Consider the following 19,438-nt stretch of genomic DNA (forward strand, 5'->3'; position numbering starts at 1 on the left):
CAATAGCCATACATAATCAAAAATCGAGTGCGGAAACGTGGAAAATTCTATACTAACTTCCAGCCATTGATGAAATTGAGAACCCGATACGCAGAGTTTTGACGATCGTCAATCCTCTCAACGTTGATGGTGTGTTTTTTGATATCTCAGATAATTAGTTTAAGAGAAGGTTTGGCTTAGATGACCTATTTATATTCGCTAAACATAACCTTATAGATAACTTCTTCTATCAAGATAGTTATCTTAATATTGGGCGATAATAGTTATCACGTATTTTAATGCGCTCAATAAACGTTGACGAAATTAATTAATGTGGACAATAATAAACTGAACGTGTAATCACATTATAGATAATATAATTATAACACTTTCATCTTCTTTCACCCGTCGATGGCGCTTGCTATTAATGTTTTGCATGGGCTTCGCCGACATGTCGATGCGAGACGAAGAACCGCATGCCTACACAACGCCTGGAAAGTTTGTTTTGCGGTGTCGGTGAAAGAGGCCGATGAGGTTAATTTGTGCTAAGAAACGGGCTGTGTATTACGCTGTTCCGATAGTTTTCGCTTTCGGAACAGAATGGTTTCGTCATCTTGTTTTTGTTTTCATGTCGGCTGTTGTGACGTGACTTCGCATGTGAAGCCCGGTCTATACTTGTGCGCGGAAGAAGATGTCAAGAAATATTCAAAGGGCATTGGGAGGAATACTTTCTCGCACGATATTGTAACATGAATCGAGCACGTACACGTGGTTAGGGGTTTAGGTTGAGAGGCTAATCATGATCGAGCCAAATTGATGTGTCTACCAACAAGACATTATCAATGATGATGTCGTGCTCGTTTCAAACTCGCTTGACACGATATTGACTCATATAACTCGTTTAAATTAACAGGTCATATTCGACAAGACCCATTACAACTTGCTTTGACATGATTGGTTGAAAGACCATATTGTCCATGATATTGGCTATTAAGATTACATATTATTGATATTTCGTTGACTACGAACAAGTTGTTTAATTAGATTTGACAACAATTTGATAGATTATTGTTAGTTCTAAACAGATTTTACGAAAAATGGAGGATATTTCGTGTCAAGTTCATGTTGGTAGGTTGATTTCATGTCATGATGGGTTATGCAAACAACCCATCAACCTGTTATTTAACCGTGCTACGCGGGACATGTCACGTCAACCCGTCGTGCTCGTATTTCGTAGGTTAATAAAACTAACTAATCGTGCCGTGTTCCGATTTACATGTTCCGTGGTATACCCTTATGTCGACACGATACGAGGATAATCCACGAACACGAACTGCCACCCCCTTAGGTTTATTTTCCCCAGTTTAAACTTTTGAGATTTATCTTATAGCACGAGGCATCCGAGCCTTTCGATTAATTTATCGGGGTAAGGCTCCGACTGTAGGGTGGCCTCAAAGGCTACTCCAAGTGCAAAGATGCTCTGTGATTCAAGTACGAGAACTATCACATTTTAAATCGCTCGGCCGAACCTCATGTGTTAACTCTGAGGAAAATTTGTTAGTGTAAACATAGCTTTGCATAGTTCGACCGGGAAAAAAAGGTAGTTCGTATAGATTGTGAGGTGTGCAATGTGTTCAAAGTCCATGTTTTAATCGAGTGGGAGTGCGAAAAGTCTAAGTCTTGTGCCGGAATAAAGGGGAATCTGGAATATATGACGACGCACGAAGGCCCTTGTTTTGTAGCCGGTTTTTCATATCACTATTATGCATGTTTCCTCGAGGAAATGCATTGCTGGCGTCATATTTGTTTGTTTTTTTCTTTCTGTATGAAGTAGGAACGTACTTTGATTCATTTTCTTTTCCAACTTTCGCCAACTTTTTTTTGAAGTCTTGTTTTCTGTTTGCTTTTTTTTGGCCTCGTAGGCGAACGTGGTTCTTGTTTTTCTCCTGCTCGGTTGTTGTAACGCTTGGTTTATTACCGGGGCTTACTTTCTGCTGTAGAATTTGACATTTTCTCCCGTTTTTTGAGCGGAAATTCGGTACAGCTCTTTGTCCTGCTGGAGAGGAACATGAGTAAGTGAGGAATATTGTGATTAGGGGTGTAAACAGTTTGGTTCGGTTCGGTTTTCTTGAAAAATCGAACCGAACCAAACCGAACCGAACCGAACCGTTAGGGATGCACTTTTGAACCGAACCGAATCTCACTCGAACTGAAAAACCGGTTCGGTTCGGTTTTCGATTTTTTCTTCTTTTTTTCTTTGTTTTTTTTATTCATATATAAGAAGAACTGACGTATCAAAAGACTAGACACAGACTGTATTACCAAAAAATACACGTACTTCTACTTTTTCATCCAACAAAATCACTCAATCCATTTTAGTTTGGAACAAGAGCTTATGCAGGTGACTGGGTAAAACACAGAAAAACTTTCGGTTAAAACACCAAAGAAGAGGTTGGTTTTCTCATATATTCAACTAAGTGATTGGTTTCTCATGTGTCTATTGAATTTCAAGGAATGTTTTTTTTACATCCTGACAGCTATAGATACAAACACCATACAGCATAGAGAATTTAAAGACTAAATATACACGAACATGCATAATCTAAAGTTGGATAGTCTTACAAGACAACACGACACCAACACACCAGACAAACAGATTAGAAATTAGAAAACACAAGTTCAAAACAAACATACATGACCAGACCAAACCAAAACTGATATGGTTTGAGAAGGGCCAAGAAAGGAAACTGCAAATCTTGAATGTTGTTCTTGTAAAGCTCACTGCAAACAAAAGAAAGAAAGCTCAATAAATGGACTGAATCAAGCAACAGTTTCAAGTAGTAATTTAAATAAAAAGAACCATCACCCAACTTAGAAACAAATCTATTTATCCGAGGACGCTTAAGCAAGTCCACAGTACAAGAGCCACCATCAACCATCAAACCAAGCATTACATAAACTGTTAAATATGTCTTGAATTTTATGTAAATCCCTATGTTCTGTATTTGTTTTTCCACGTCTGTTTCCAACATAAACTAATCCGCAATTCCCAGTAGATACAAACTAAGATTGCATGCAGAGGAGCAACGCAACAAATCCTCGCAAAGAGTCGGGAGAAATGTCAAAAATGGAACCTCTCGCAAGACTCCAGAAGAATTATCAGCTTGATTAATAGAACCATTTTCGTATGCTATGGAACCCGACAACACAGAGCGAGCGGAGTTAGACTCAAGCGTGCGAGAGAGAAGAGCAGCGACGGAAGCGCAGAAATGAGCGCTGATCTGTGAGGGGGAGAGAGAGCACTCACTGAGAATGGATTGACCTCTTCTTCCTCGTCGAAAGGGTTCAGATCATGGCGGCGATTCATCGTAGCAGCGGAAAGAGAGGGGATTTGAGCCACAGAGAGAGGGGTTTCGCTCATTTAGGGTAAAAACCGAAGTTATTTTTTCAGTTCGGTTCGGAAATAAACCGAATTGAAATAAAAAGAATGATTTGCTTTGATTATCCAAATTGAAACCGAACCGAACCGAACCGAAATGCACCAAATTTTCAGTTCAATTCGGTTCGGTTCTAACACCCCTAATTGTGATATCACGGAAGCCCTTTTTCGCCAAGCATAAGTATTCGTATGTTAATCGAGTTTTGAGTGCAGCTGAACATGAGATTGTGGAATCAGTAAGATGTTGCTGCTGTAAGTCAAGCACGTGCTGAGTGTTTTTGCTTGGTTTGGAGACAGAATGTCTGCAAAATGTGACCGGAAGAATGTCTTCATAAAGTATTCATATTCTATTATATGGACCTGCCATTGTCCTTTTTAAGTTTTGTTTTCCCATTTATTTCGGGTAACCTTTATGTATAGTTTTCACTGAATCATGAAGGCATTTTTGAACAAACCCAGGTTCTGAAGAGGGTGGAGCTTTTTTCCTTTTTCTAATCGAGACCCCAAAAGAATTAAAACTGAACTCCCCCTAGACTGAGCAAAAGCTGCACAAAAAGACAACTGGGTTCAGCAGAGTCTTTACCAAGTATTTATTCTCTTTTCTGTTGCCATATAGTCGTACTCTTCAGTTTCATCAAGAGTGTGGTTGAAGAGGAGGAAGATGGTGGATGGAGAAGAAAGCTCCCTCAAGAGGTCTAATTCTCCGTCCTCTTCTGTTGTCAATGCCGTTGGTCCGTCCTTGGAATCATCCGATTTGAGGGGCGGTAGGAAGCGAGATTACGGGATGTTGGCTTTAGTGCCCCCTGGAACGATGAGCCGGCAGCCATCTGCGGTCAGGCCTTATGTTCGATCCAAGACGCCCAGGCTTCGTTGGACCCCGGATCTTCATCAGTGCTTCATGCATGCGGTCGAACGGCTAGGCGGAGAGGATAGTAAGGCCATCAAAATTAACATCGCCGATTTGGCCATATAAATAGTTTTGGTTTATTAGATAATGATGTGGGAATGAACTAAAAGTTGCCGCTGCGACCTGTTCTCGCAGGAGCGACGCCAAAGATGGTTCTGCAGATAATGGGCGTGAAGGGACTTACTATATCTCATGTGAAGAGCCATCTTCAGGTTTGCGTTTTCACTTTACCTGCACTTTTTTTTTTATAGCTGTACCAGAAAAATGAAATTTCTAATCCATTGTAAAGATGTTCATGCTGATGTGAGTACTAATGGTGCTATTTCTGGGAGCAGATGTACAGAAGTATGAAGGATGAGCAGATCATGCAAGGTTATATCTACAACACTACAACTTTTTTATGCATATTCTTGTAGATATACATAGGTTTGCCCTAAGACACATGGTACTCTCTCACTGGATTTACCCTTCGTAGAATTTTGCTCGTCTTTGTTGTCCTACACACTGCAATCAACGATGAAATGGTGCCTTTTATAAGTTTCAGCAAGAACGACGCTACAGTATACTGAAACAATAATTGGCTAGCTCCAGAATTGGCATTCTTTAGGTGATTATTTAAAGTTGCCAAAAACATTTAGCCCCACAGAATTGCAAGATCAACCTGTTATTCTCTTATAATTTACGATTCCTCACCGCACTTTAATATCTTTGGATTTGACTCCCGAACTTGTCGCATGCCGAGTTTCACCGGTTGACCAGCACTGAGTTCATTGCCGGAGTAGATCTGTCTGCTTCTCATGACCCATTTCAGAAGAAACTGGCAAATAAAACGTTTTAATGTCCAAGCATTCTTTGTGTCTTACCAATTTAATTATCTGAAAAAGTTAAAATCTGAAAGTCACTTATTTATAATAGCTCAATTGTTTATGCCCACGCTACAACCTGTAAAAAAGCCGAGCATGGGATGGAATAGAACTTGTTTGTGTGATTTTGGAAGCTTCTCCTTGCAGAAGCAGAAGTGGCAGGAAGAAAGAAGGAGAGGGGACGGCGAGTGGCATATTCGGATCATCTTCCTCGCTGGGATGCAGTCTACCACCAACAGCATTACCAGCGCCAAAGCAACAAGGTCGATCTGACGATGAAAAACAACACGACCAGCTACCAAAACCAGGGAAATCATCACTCCAGCGGGCTCGCTCTCCAGAACAACAGCGTGCACACGAAGGGGTTTGTTAACTGTTTTCTATCAACACACCCAATTTACCTCGCGCTTAACTTGCTTGTAGATCGTAACTTTCAATTGTATTAGACCTTTAAGTAGTGATCTCATGATAAACTCAGTGAGCTATATGAGGATGTGAACTGTAATATTAAAAGGATATAACTTGAGGGTTCAATTTAATGAAATGTGAGAAACCTAATTACTAGAATATAGATTACCACAACATTATTACCAGAATATAATCATAAAGTGTCATAGTTGATTCCGAATATTACTTACTTTCAACCAAGTGATCCACAATTTACACACACACAGAGAATAAGAATCAACCATGAACATGACCACACACAACTGACTTTTCTAGTGCGCAACATATGACTAGAGAGAATTTTCTTGGACACACTTTTTGAACCGTTTGGTATCTTTTGTATATTTTCAGCTATGAGACACAACAGGGATGGAATATTGAAACATCAGCAGGCAAAGGATGTCCAAGTTCTTACATCATCTTCAAAGATCTGCTCAAAAGCTGCAAATCCCAAGTTAAATCTCTCTCTCTCTCTCTCTCTCTCTCTCTCTCTGTGGGCAGGCTCTGAAGAGGGTTTTTATTTGATTTTGCAGGAGAGTGAGGAAAAGGGAGGAGCACAGGAAGATGCTGAGACTGAGAATGCATGCAAGAGCAATCATAGTGGAGAAGAAAATTCAGCTAAGAAGAGGATGGTTGATTGCACATCAATGACCACTCTGTCACTGAACTCAGCAGTTCATGAAGTGCCTTTGGATCTTACCCTTTGATCTGATCTAAGTCGTATAGCTGACTGAACTTGATTACTTATGTTATACATTTGTTATGTGGATATATAGTTTATGCATGTGTATGTCTGTTGGTTGCATCACCATCTTCTGACCTGGACTTCCCTCAAGTACATGTGGGTGACAATACATTCACATAGATGATAAATAAAAGAGTATGTTCATACTTCACAGTACCCCAAGCGCCTGCTAATACATTTAGCTATACTCAAATTGCACTTTAAAAACAAGAGCTGATTAGCCTAATTTCTATGGTAATATACCTCTATCTGGTGACTCATCCTGATTACAACACCCAAAATGGACATACAATTCCCAAACTTGAACTATGTTACCATCCTCCGGTCAAAGAGGAACTTAGAAAAAGTTCTTGTTTATCTTGCAGAAATGTAATTTAGGGTTTGGGTAGCTTAATCATGAATTTTGACAAAAATTTGCTCCTTGTATTTCTGTTGAATGTTGCGGTTCATTTGATTCTTAAGGATTTTGTCAGGAGAGTTTCTTTGTTTTGTGTGGGAAACTGACCATTCCAAAAAGTTCTATACACATTTTTGTCATTCCGCTGTACGTACGAAAAATAGTTATCAATGGCATTTTTAAAGAACCGCGTGTCGAAACTTCTAAACTACTAGGAGATGGCCAATTAGATATACAAAAAGAGTAGTGGGCCAAAAGCAACCCAAAAAATGAGTGGCTATCTTCGGTTTAGGAGTATTGACACATGAAATTATGAGAGAACTCAGAAAATGCTTTCAAATTTCATAAATTAATTACTAACGTTTGGTTGGAGGTTTACCTTTTCTTTGTGCATTCAATTTCTAGAACTACATAAAAAAGTAGATCTAAATCCTAACTTATTGTTTTTTCCGTGACGTATCCTGTTCACCCATCAAAACGCAAAATATATATATTATCAAATAGTTGACGAAATCCCTAAAACTCGACCGGATCCCAGTGCACAATTTCTAGATGGATGATCATATGTGTCTAGGCTTAATATATGATCCCAGTCACTAGGGTGGCGGTTCCGGTCGTCAGGTTCCGCAATCGGTCCGGTTCAAGGTGGAGCCGTGGGAAGCCACAGACCAAAAACCGGTTCCCAATTTTGGGAACCGCGGACCGGACCGGTCCAGTTCCGTTCCGGTCCAATGGAACCGGTTACTTAGAGTTTAGGGTTTTTTTTTTGTCAAACACTTAAGGTTTGGTTCACATTTTACTAATTTTTGTCAATAAATTTATGTCAATGAAGTTCACTTAGGGTTTAATTCACATTTTACTATTTTTTATTAATGAATTTATGATAATGAAGTTTACTTAGAGTTTAGTTCATATTTAATTAATTTTTTTAAAGAAAAAAATAACAAATATATATATTAAATAGTCGGTCGGTCCGGTCCGGTTCCCCTTGGAACCGGGAACCGGACAGCTTCAAACCGGTTCCGCTTTTAGGAACCGGGAACCGGACCGATAGTCCCGAGAACCGGACCAAACTCGTCGGTCCGGTCCGGTCCGGTCCGGTCCCGGTTTGGGCGGTCCAAGTTGCTCACCCCTACCAGTCACGAGATGGTGAATAATGGAAAGTGTGCCTTTTTCTCTGGAAGCAGCTTGGTTTCTATCAATACTTCAACTGTGTCCTGTATACTTTGGCACGGACGATGGGTGATACAGGTAGGAATGTGAATGATTTTAAAGCCTTCTCAACCATCACCTTCACATTTCCTCTTTATAAATTTCTCCAACGTGAGCACCTTCACATACAGATTAGAGAAAAAAGAAGGAAAAAGAATTCTCTCATTGATTCGAAGAACAATGACTGTTGTTACTACAAAAAACATTCTCTTGGTGGTTCTCTTTGGTGCCCTCATATGCACCACCAATGCCAGTAGGAAGCTTCTTGTGGGGAATGCCCAAGAGGGCTCATCCCTCAATGAGGAGAAAACATTCTTTGGTTACGGTGGCATCGGTGGGTTAGGCATTGGAGGCATCGGCGGTGGCTTGGGCGGAGGCGGCGGTGGCGGAGGGAGCGGACTAGGTGGAGGGGCGGGATACGGTTATGGGGGTGGAGCTGGAGGTGGGTTCGGATCCGGGTTTGGAGGCGGTGGTGGAGGAGGGTTTGGCGGCGGTGCCGGAGGCGGCGGCTTGCTTGATGGCGGTTTAGGAGGTGGATATGGTGGAGGTGCTGGAGGAGGAATTGGGGGTGAACTCCCTTGAAATTGTTTCACAAGCTCATTGGAAACTTAGATCTCCATCAATTTGGCTTCTTGCTGCTTAATAAAAAAGTCTGGGTTCTGCTGACTAAAGTTCACCCGGTGTAAAAGTTGTGTGTGCTTCTGTCGTTGATTATTTATAATCTCTATCATGTAATAGTTTGGCCAATAAATAAGCATTGATCAAACTTCTCAAATTCATTAAATATTTCTAGTTCGCACATCTCCATAGATGTTTTATTGGGAGTGTCTCGATTTCATTATTATATAACATGCTTCTAAGGAGTTATTAGTGCAACTTGAGGAAATGATTCATTGAACAACGATGGTAAAAACTTTTATTGCGAATAAACAATTCTTAAGTAGCTTAAAACTACATGAATATTTCCCCAATTGGGTATTTTGTTAGAACGTCAAGTTTTACGTTGTTTGGTTCATATATTTAGATACTTTCATTGTTTGATTGCATTTTAAATCATTGAAATCGCATTAAACCGAGTCGGCCATACATGAAAATCCTCGCCGGAGCAGCTTTGACCTCGTCGGAGTATCTATAATAGCATAGGCCATCCAAGTCAGTGATTTTCAATCTCATTTCTTGCTTTGATTGTTGTTGGAATTGGTATAGACGACTAGGGCGTTCTGTAGGTTGATTTGTACAAGTGATTGGGTTGTTTAGGTCAGTGATGTTTAGGGTATTTTGATTGGTTTTTTGCTAGCCAGTGGTGGTCCGGCGGCAAATCGGTGAGCTGAGGTCGATAGGGGATAACATAATCTTCACACTAAACCAATCAAAAGGGATAAAAGGTCGTCGGAGGCTCATCTACGGCAAGCTTGAATCGGCGGTCTTGAGAACCTAAACCCAGAAACTATGCACACTAGGTGCTCGGTGAAATGCCACAATGATTTAAAATGCAATCAAACAATGAAAGTATGATTAGAAACATGTTTTAGGCATCAAAGAATTCAGAATCATCAAAGAAATCACATGATCATCAATATTGAACTCAAGTTCATCATTTTTCGAATCTGGAAAACCGTGGCGAGTAGAGGATTTTACCTGCTTCGGCGAAGGATCAAACAAGGTTTCGAGGCAAATGGCGACTGTAGAGTCCTTCCCTGTCACCTGAACTTCAAGACGGTGGTTTCGGTTTCGCCGGAGTAACTCTAGACACGCTGGCCGAGCTTGATTTTCAGATGTTGGCGACTAGCTTTGTGTCGACTAACTCAGGTGAGGAGGTTCACTGTCGGAACCAATTTGCCAGCGTTTTTCTCGTCGGAAAAACGCCGATCGCTCGGCCCTTGAAACCTTGATACACCTCTTGTGCTCAAACTCTCTCTTTTGCGCTCGTTCTCTCTCTCTCTCTCTCTTTCTCTCTGGACTTTTCTCGAACACCTTCTCTTCACGGATAATGATTTTTTTCTCTCCTTTGTAGCTCGATTTCCCGCCCAAAATCCGTTACCACCGACCTTCGAATCGGTTGTAACGAATCTCCGATTCTAGCCGGAGATTTTCCAGCTGATAAACTTGATTTTCACGTTCTATATTGATCGAATTAAGTTAGTGAAGTGGCAGCCATGAGCAGATTTTTTCTAGGTTTTATATGTTTTTAGCGAGTCGGGTAAAGAAGGAGGCCGACCCGGGTCGAGTCTAGCTGACCGACTCGGCAGACCCGGGTTGGTCTAAATTCGCAAATTTGACCCGATTGTAGCCCTATTTTTCAATTTTACCCCCAAAATTGGATTCCTCAGCACATTTTGCACCCAAATATGAGATTTTTTTTCTAATTTTTATCGCAATTAGATCCAAAATTCCCAAATTTTAAATATGGATCACTAGGGTTTTTGTTCAATCTAGTATCTAAATGACCTAATTAGGCAAAATTGATGCCAAAATTGGATTTCTCATGGCTGATTAACCCTAGAAATGATGATCTCTTGGCTCGACAATTTCAAATTGATTAAGATCCCCAATTTGGGCTTAAAATCCTTAATTTTCAATTGATTTTTGGGGCATTTTAATTCCTTTGACAAATTTTGCAATTGGACTGACCAATATGCAATTCAAGGTCCGAGAATCATTTGTTGTGAAGACACTATGGCCTAGAAATGACTAGAAATGACTCAATTGAATTTTTGGTTCAATTTGGGCTTGATTTTACCTGATTTTCGGAAAAACACATTCCCAATTGAAATTTTATAAAATTGATGCTGTATTGATGAAATTGGATTTAAAATAAGACTAATGGATATTTTAATGGAATTTTTGGATTCCATTTGCTATTTTTCTTGGTTTTCACCCTTATTTTGACTAAAATAAGTTAAAGAAAAATTCTTAAAAATTTAATTTTGGTTTAGAAATAGATTCCTAAGCTTGGTCAAGGTTCTTAATCCTAATTTTGTGATTTTTAGAAAAATTTAAAAAATAAGCTAAAAATCAGTTGTCAACAACCACTTACGGTTGAATCGAAAAGTGTAAACATTACTAAATAAACAATGTTATGTCCGGTTCAAGCTGTTTATCAAGAGAAAAAAATCTGCCTAGGCCAAGCTAAACCTGAATATCCAAACTTTCAATTAGTCGATCTGATTGAAAAGCTTCTTTTCCCCGATTCTCTCCTATTACCACCATTTACCACCATTCTTTCAAAAAGCCCTATTCAATAGCCCGATTCATCTAGGTTATCGGTTGTGTTTTTCATATGGTTTTTTCTTCGCATTAACGTAATATTAAATACCAATTCGATTCAATCCTCGATACACGATTTCGATAACATACGTTACCATACCATCTAATAAAGCTAGAGCAAAGGATCTTTAGGGGAAAATTACCAAAAAAATCCTAAACCTTTTACAATTGTGCCAATTCAATCATAAATCTTTTTTTTGGCCAATTTAGTCCTAAACCTTTTGCAATTGTGCAAATTCAGTCCATTCAACCACTTTTGCCCGGTCAGCGCTGACGTGGACGCTGGCCGGTTGAAGTGGCAATATTTTAATAATTTTTTTTATTATTTTTCGAATTTTTATATTTTTTTCTCTTTCTTTTTTTTTCTCCTATCTTCTTCCTCGGTCGCCGGTCCGGCGACCGGCGAGAGGCTGAGGCCGGCGACATGGGCGAGGCTAGCCCTCACCGGCACTGGCGAGGGCGAGCCTCGCTGTCGCCGCGCGAGGTTGACCTCGCCATCTGGGCGGCCTCGCCATCGCACCGGGCGAGGCCGACCTCGCCATGACCGGGCGAGGCCACCCAGATCTGGTGAGACCTCGCCGTCGCCGGCGAGGTCGAGCCTCGCCATGGCCGGGTGAGGTCGAGCTTGCCCAGCGACGGCAAGGTCTCACCAGATCTAGGCGAGGTCGACCTCGCCATGGCCAGAGCGAGGCTCGACCTCGCCTGGCGATGGCGAAGTCTCGCCAGATCTGGCCAGCCTCGCCGTCGCCAATGCTGGAAAGGGCCAGCCTCGCCCATGGCCGGTGAGGTCGAACTCACCGGCCTCAGCCTCTTGTCGGTTGTCGGTCGCCGGACCGGCGACTGGGGAAAAAAATAGGGAAAAAAAAAGAAAGAGAAAAAATAAAAAAATTCGAAAAATAAAAAAAATTATTAAAATGTTGCCACGTCAGTCAGCTGGCATCGGCCCGCATCCACGTCAGCGCCGGTCGGCCAAAAGTGGCCAGATGAACTGAATTGGTATAATTGCAAAAGGTTTAGAACTGAATTGGCACAATTGGAAAATGTTTGGGACTGAATTGGCAAAAAAAATGTTTAGGACTGAATTGGCACAATTGCAAAAGGTTTAGGACTTTTTTGGTAATTTTCCCGATCTTTAGGCACGCCTAGCCAATCAACCCGCTTTTGCATAACCAAAAAGCCCATCGAGCCCATTATCTAATTACTTAGTGGGCTGGCTTACAGGCCCACGATGAGATTTTTCCAAGCCCATAAATAAAATAAAACGGGAAAAAAAGTATTGCAAAAATTAAAAAAATGAAAACGTGCTTCTTCTAGCGCGCCTTAACAGTTGCAGAAAGCAAAACCCTTAAACCCTAGACGCCACCACCGTCCACGGTGCTTCCCTCCGCTCCCTCCAACCGCCGGAGATCCCAATTTGACCTCGATCTCTCGCCGGCTCCGTCGGATCTCGGCGAGCGGCGGCGATGGCGGACGTGGTGCAGTACCGGCTCGAGCGCATGGTGGGCGAGCTCGACGACCTCGAGCGGCGGGGCCTCTTTACGCGCCGCGAGATCGCGGAGGTCGTGAAGCAGCGCCGGAAGTTCGAGTACCGGCTCAAGAGGCCGAGCCCGCTCAAGGAGGACTTCCTCGCCTACATCGACTACGAGACCCAGCTCGACGCGCTCCGGAGGCTCAGGAAGAACTCGCTCGCGCGGGAGGCGAGGAAGAAGATGAAGAAGTCGGTGTCCGACTTCGCCGGGGTCGCGAGGATCATTGAGATTTACAGGATGGCGGTGATGAGGTATAAGGGAGATATTGATCTGTGGTTCCGGTACTTGGAGTTTTGTAGGGTGAGAAAGAACGGCCGGATGAAGAAGGTAGGGGTTTTTGTTTGAAGGCTCGTCTTCAATTTGTCTGCATAATTCACTATCTCACGTATAACTCACCTCAATTTCAAGTTGAAAGTTAAGGGAAGGCGACTAAGGTTCGAGCTTCAGCTTAGAAATTGTTAGTTTTGTTCAGGTGGTTGGCTTGTCAGAGACAAAGTGCTTTCTTGAATTGCTCATATGTTTTATGTTTGGGCTTGTTGATGAACGAGGAAAATGAAGAAAGTTGAATTTTTTAGTTAAGGACAGTAATGCAGTTGACACAAATGTGGAGCAAAGAATTTGAAGAATTTGACTAGGGTAGAGACTTAGAGAAGTAAGCCAAATATGTTCTGAATGCTGCTAAAAAGTGAGCCTCCATTGAAGTGCAAATCTGTGGGCTGGGAGGCATACAGAGGTTGTTCATAGTGCTTAATAGCTGAATCCAACACCTTGGAAATTGTAATGAGAACTCGTCTTTTCTCAAAGAAATAAGAGAGGTAGTTTGTAGGTACTTCTATATGGGGCGGTCTTTTGATTACACATTAGAGGATGAGGTGCCTTTGGGTCTTTAGTTCTTCGCAGACTAATGGATGAAGAAGTGTTTTTCTTTTATTTTTTTTGTTACCATTGGCTTACGTGGTGGAAAACAATTCATGCTGTAGAAGAGGAGAAAACTTTGGGTATTGTGAATTTTGTAGACCTCAAATAGTCTACTATAGCAATTGCAGATGCTAGAAGCATAGTTTTGGACAAAGAGGAGGCTTTACGGTTGTAGAAAAATGTATTGTGTCTGCCTTTCATATCTTAAACTAAAGGCGAGACAAAAACTAGTTTAAATGGAATGCTGTGGGAATTGGGATCTGGAAGTTGATCAAATGTGTTTAACATGGAGAAGAATCAGTCTTAGAAACTTTGAATGATTGGAAGTGCTTTTAATCCTTTAGCTTACTTCTCAATCAATCACAGGGAAGTTAATTACTGCCCATGCTTTTGGTTCTTGTAAACATGCTGCAACCCAGATGACTGTTCTCTTGATTGTGAAGATATGTGTTAAAATGCCTTCCGTTGTTAGGGATACTTTTTCCTTTGTATATTAAAGAACTATTCATCCATTCTGCCTATCTATAGTGATATTGTTATGGGAGAGCCAGACTCTGCTGCTTATGGGCAGAAAAGGCTATAATAGCCCGTTTAAAATAATAAGCCCATAAAGTCTGTTTCAAGTGTATTGTCTTCTTTAGTGTTTTAAAAAGATAGTTCTGTGCACTGTATGCTTTATTTGCTAGGCTGTGTGGACCTGAAGCATTTACATGATGTCTGGCTTGTATCTGGTCGATTGATCTACTGCGTAAAGAAGTCCTTTATTTAGTCTCAGCTTCTCTGCAGGCCCTTGCTCAGGTGATAAGATTCCACCCAAAGGTTCCAGGAGTTTGGATTTATGCTGCGGCCTGGGAATTCGACCATAATCTAAATGTTGCAGCCGCTCGTGCACTTATGCAGAGCGGTTTAAGATTGTGTCCAACATCAGAAGATCTATGGGTGGAATATCTGAGAATGGAGCTCACATACCTTAATAAGTTAAAGGCCCGAAGGATTGCTCTTGGAGAGGATAACGAGACTTTGATTCGCAGTCGTGAAGATAATAATGAGAAACAGTGGAAAAATGAGAATCAAGATCTCTTTATGTCTCTTAATGAAGGTAGAGATACAGGTGATGGATCCGGTGGTCAAAATGGGGAAGCTGAAAAGAAGGTAGATTTGTTTCAAGAGCAAGGGTTGATCATTCTTCAAACTATTTACAGTGGTGCCGTAGAAATGCTTCCCTCAAGTTTGAGTCTTAGAAAACGACTGTTTGAGATATTGGATTCAATAAACTTGTCAGATTCAGAAGAACTGCGAGAGAAGGTACTAGGTGACATGAAGAGAGAATTTTCCACTGACCCTGAATATTGGGACTGGCTTGCAAAACATCAAATTACTGATTTTGAGAGTCTACAAGATATAGATGAGGAGAGATTGCATTCTGAGGTGCAAAAGGCAGTCAAGGTACGTTATTTGTGACCTTGAGATTGTCCTGAATTAGCAAAATTCTTGTTGTGATTATTTGACTGATTGCTTGAGATCCATGTGCACCTACAGATACTAAACATCAGATGTGCTTGTGACTGCCTAAGCATTGCCTTTGTTGTTTATGCAGATCTATGAAGAGGCGATAGAGATTCTTCCTTCCCCTGTGCTGTTTAATCTGTATACAAAATTTTTTATGGATGTCATTGCGCTGAAAGAAGGAAATATCGAGAGATCTCAGTCATCTGGAAATATGCACAGCTATATATCACAACTCCTAATGGTATATGAAAAGGCTGAAACAGTGGGGTGCCTGGATGAGGATCTTGCTTGCAAACATGTCTCATTGTACTTACAATTGGGAAGACTGAATGAAGCCCGTGATATGGCAGGAAGGCTTTGCAGCGGAAAACTGTCTGATTCGATGCAGTTGTTGCTCTTAAGGGTCTCAGTAGAACTTAGATGTCTTACAAAGAATTATACATCCTTGGATAAGGCTGATCTGGTTTCCATTTTTGATCTTCTGAGAAACGTTTTGACAAAAGCCTCTGTTTCAGAAACCGAGCAACTGTGGTTAGTGGTAAGTCATTACTTCCAAAACATATTGATGCTTCGAATTTCTGTTGTACTTGAGTAATACTTAGTTTTATATGTTGATGCTACTTGACTTCAGAAGGTTTAATGAATAAGTTGAAAGCTGTGAGCCCTGCATATTTACCACATTTCATTGAAGTAACATGGCAATAACGAGTTTCGGTTAGATGGTTGCTCACCTAATAGTATCGCTAACCCTTCAAAAACAGTTTTGTCCTTCCACAGATGATATTGCCTTTCAATGTCTGTTCATATTTCTCATTCTTCCTTAACCTCAGGTCTTTTTGGACAATTGCCTGGTTCGGCACTTATCTGTGGTTATAGAATTTCAGTAAATTGTGATGTCTTGGACTTTGTCTTCCGCGAAAATTAGGGCATGTCCTGAAGTTGGACAATAGTTTAAGTTACTTATCTAAAGTTTCTTTTTGCTGTTGTGAACTGGATGCTAGCAAGCCTGTGAATTTTTTCACTAATACTTGGGAAACATCAGATGTTTGTTCTCATTTTTGATTCCTATCTTTTTTGTGCAATATGTATATATTTGAAAAAGCTAATTGACTGGTTCTGATGGTTTGGCCTAATTTCTTTGACTTAATATGACAGGTTCTCAAGATTTTCGGTAATCAAAACCAATACTTCGACAAGCTTTTGGAGATCGCGTTTGTTGCTCTACCTAAAAATGGTGGCAGTGAATCTGAATTTTCCCTCTCTTCAGTGATTGTTAATTTTGTTCTTCAGAAAGATGGGGTTGAACGTGCTAGAGAGATGTACAGACGGTATGTATATTTGTTATTGTTATGTTACTCTTACATATTTGCTCTTATAAAATAAATCCACAGTGCAGCCTGTGTAGTTTCGTGGTTTCAACCCTTATTTAAAAGTCCATGATCTTTTGGGTTTTTTTGTCGATTGCAGATTTCTTGCTCTTCCTCACCCTGAGGGTGCATTATATAAGACTTGCATTGAGCTGGAGATGAACCTTGCTTTTGCGGGTTCTAAAGATTGTCTTTCTAGAGTTCGGAAGTTATATGAAGCTGCGCTCACAGCTTATGACCAAAGTGTAGATTTGTGGAGAGCTTACTATTCTCTGGAGAACAAGGTGAGGTTTGCTTTGCCCTGCTTTTGTTGCATGCTACTTATTCTTTGATCGAAGTACAATGTGACTGAAATCTTCGGTTTAGTCATCCTTACTGAAGACATTTGGTGATTAACTTAATCTGTGAAGTCAGCATTAGTAGGCGTTGCCAAAAGTACTTGGAAATTAATCAGCGGCTAATTGACGGTCATGTTTTCCTCCAACCCTAGTTTGAGGAAACTCCCTCCAACCATACCTCCGATTGGTGGGTTACGAGCGTGGCCATCATCCACATTTAATTTTGGTTAAGTTTGCGTGTGGGTAATATCTATAATTCTTAACCAACCAATCAGAGGTATTGTTGAAAGGAGTTTCCTCCAACCTGCATATAATTAATTTATCAGACGAACTAAGTTTAATTATTGTACTGTCCATACTGTCCTAGAACGAGTTTAAACTTCATTTTTTTTAGATAGCATAGGTGCAATTTTCTCTTTGAGTGAGTACTCATTTGTTTGCTTGCTTTAATTAATTCTGAATAAGTAGTTTACTACTTGGCACCAAGAGAAGGGAAAATATCCGACACCTTGTGGGTGGGGCATCGTATGTAATGAAAATGTTCTTTTATTTATCCCGGATATCCTTAGACAGTTGCCTGCTTACAAGGATATCGCTGTTTTGCAGATGGGAACAGCAGAATCCACAACGGCTGTGTACTGGCGTGCCCAGAAGATACTGAAAGATGCTTCAGCTATCACTAACCTTCCACATTCGTGATTGTACTCTGAATTATTTGTTACATCCAATTTTGACCCTCATCATGTACCATTGGTTTTCACTTTAAGGTTTTTGATATAGAAGGTACAACGTTGTAAATGCAATTTTGACCCCAGTTCTAATGCAGCATTACCGCTTTGGCTAAAGGTACTTGTCTACAAGACGTTGCCTCTTCTTTCACTTGTGTAGGGCACGGCACACAACAAAAAGGAAAAAAAGAACATGTTTCTGTATAAGGTTTCCCTGGTTTGCCCATACGAGTCATATTTTCAGTCTGCTCAGTTTAGGTGGATGGAGGGGGGTAAGAGGAGTGGTATCAGATAGCTCGAGGTCACCATCGGCACCATACGAGTCAACCAGAGAATTCAGGAACTCCGCACTTGGCGCAGAGAAATGAGCGTGGGTCTCTTGCCTTTTCCTCAAGTAAGTCATCGGTAGTTGGAGGTTGCAGCAATGCCTTTGAAGTTGGGTCAAGATGACCGAACAGAGTATGATAAAACCAAAGTTAATACCTTTTTATTTTAATTTCCTGGAAAATGCGGTAATTTGGGGTTTGCCGAACACTCTGAACAATTTTGTTTTACCTGATCAAATTCTATTAGACCAGGATAAATTGACAGATTAACTGCAACTATTGTGACTTCTTCCAACTCTGAATTGGTCTAATGAGTCAGTGAACCAGCAATGGAAGATCGATTCTTGGTTCTTCTGCTATTAAAATTTGTTTCTGGTCTTTGGTACAAGAAACACAAGACATGTGCTGTTGAATGCCGTACTATGCAGCAACAGTCAAACATGCCTTTTGGTTCAAGTCACCGAACATGATATGTTATTGCCGGTCATTTCATAGTCAATGGGCATTGTCAAAACTCAATTTTCAAACATGCCTTTTGGTTCAAGTCACCGTACACGATATGTTATTGCCGGTCATTTCATAATCCTTGGGCATTGTCAAAACTCAATTTTCAATGTTTTTGAGCAAGCTCTTGTCAAAACTCAAGCGAGTAAAAGCGCGTTTTCATGCTTTAGCCTTAGGAGTCGATGATTGTGAGTTCGATTCTTATTAGGGTTAATATTATAAAAAAATTCAAATTGATACACATGTAATAAATTTACTATAAATTAATTTTTTGACAATCAAATATCTCAAATTGTAACACCTGTAGCAAATTTATCCTAAAATAATTTTTTGACCACTAAAACCCCAAATTAGTACATTTGTGATAAATTTACCTTCTGTTAAATTGGATTAATATCACGAAAAAATAAATTGGTACACACGTGACAAATGAAGGGTAAATCTCCAAACTAGTACACTCATGACAAACGAAGGATAAATCTCCAAACTGCTACACCCATCAAATGCCATGTGTCATTCAACTCAGAAATTTGACGTTAAAATTTAATAGAAACTAACGGAGGGTAAAATTGTCACATGTGTACCAGTTTATGATTTTTGGTAGTCAAAAAATTAATTTTGGGTAAATCTGTTACAATCGTACAAGTATGGAGTTTTTCGTGGTATTAACCCTTCTTATTACGAAGAATTCGTAATTAAATGGCGAGCCATGATAGTTGGTTACTACGCTAATTTCCTTTTGATAGTCGATTAATTATGGTCCAGCCCTAGGGTTATAATACGAACAAGAAAGTCATGAGCAAATCATTCCTTGGTCTATTAAAGTGCTGACGCATACCCTCACGTATCGTCATGTTTATCACTCATCAACCACGCGCTTGTCTCTCCTGCTTGTTGAATCGAGACTCAAGACAATGAAATTCTTTTTTTTAACATGAGAAGTTACCATATAATAATACCATC

The 19,438-nt window shown here is 40.5% G+C and overlaps 3 protein-coding genes across 4 annotated transcripts; all 3 read left to right on the forward strand.

Moving 5' to 3' along the window:
* Positions 1-3,954: 3,954 nt before the first annotated feature.
* Positions 3,955-6,529, forward strand: LOC115677834 (protein PHOSPHATE STARVATION RESPONSE 1). 2 transcript variants are annotated; one of them, XM_056303919.1, is made up of 6 exons: positions 3,955-4,350; positions 4,461-4,537; positions 4,661-4,697; positions 5,342-5,552; positions 5,987-6,089; positions 6,169-6,529. In XM_056303919.1, exons 1-6 carry the CDS (start codon positions 4,080-4,082, stop codon positions 6,340-6,342), a joined length of 873 nt encoding a protein of 290 aa, XP_056159894.1. In that variant the 5' UTR covers positions 3,955-4,079; the 3' UTR covers positions 6,343-6,529. The 2 variants fall into 2 exon arrangements, with proteins under 2 accessions (XP_056159894.1, XP_056159893.1); XM_056303918.1 differs by having other exon boundaries at positions 3,956-4,350; positions 5,336-5,552.
* Positions 6,530-8,169: 1,640 nt separating this feature from the next.
* On the forward strand, positions 8,170-8,571 carry LOC115677806 (glycine-rich cell wall structural protein). Its single transcript, XM_030601021.2, has one exon. It carries the CDS (start codon positions 8,170-8,172, stop codon positions 8,569-8,571), a length of 402 nt encoding a protein of 133 aa, XP_030456881.1.
* A 3,985-nt stretch (positions 8,572-12,556) lies between these two features.
* LOC115677921 (uncharacterized) lies at positions 12,557-17,715 on the forward strand. Its single transcript, XM_056303856.1, has 6 exons — positions 12,557-13,112; positions 14,490-15,149; positions 15,301-15,750; positions 16,368-16,540; positions 16,680-16,863; positions 17,524-17,715. The coding sequence occupies exons 1-6, from the start codon at positions 12,720-12,722 to the stop codon at positions 17,614-17,616; spliced, it is 1,953 nt and encodes a 650-aa protein (XP_056159831.1). The 5' UTR covers positions 12,557-12,719; the 3' UTR covers positions 17,617-17,715.
* The last annotated feature ends 1,723 nt before the right edge of the window (positions 17,716-19,438 follow it).

This window comes from Syzygium oleosum, unplaced genomic scaffold (assembly GCF_021117445.2).
Source record: "Syzygium oleosum isolate NSW1041296 unplaced genomic scaffold, Sole_v2.1 Sole_v2.29, whole genome shotgun sequence".
NCBI classification, from domain to species: Eukaryota; Viridiplantae; Streptophyta; class Magnoliopsida; order Myrtales; family Myrtaceae; genus Syzygium; species Syzygium oleosum.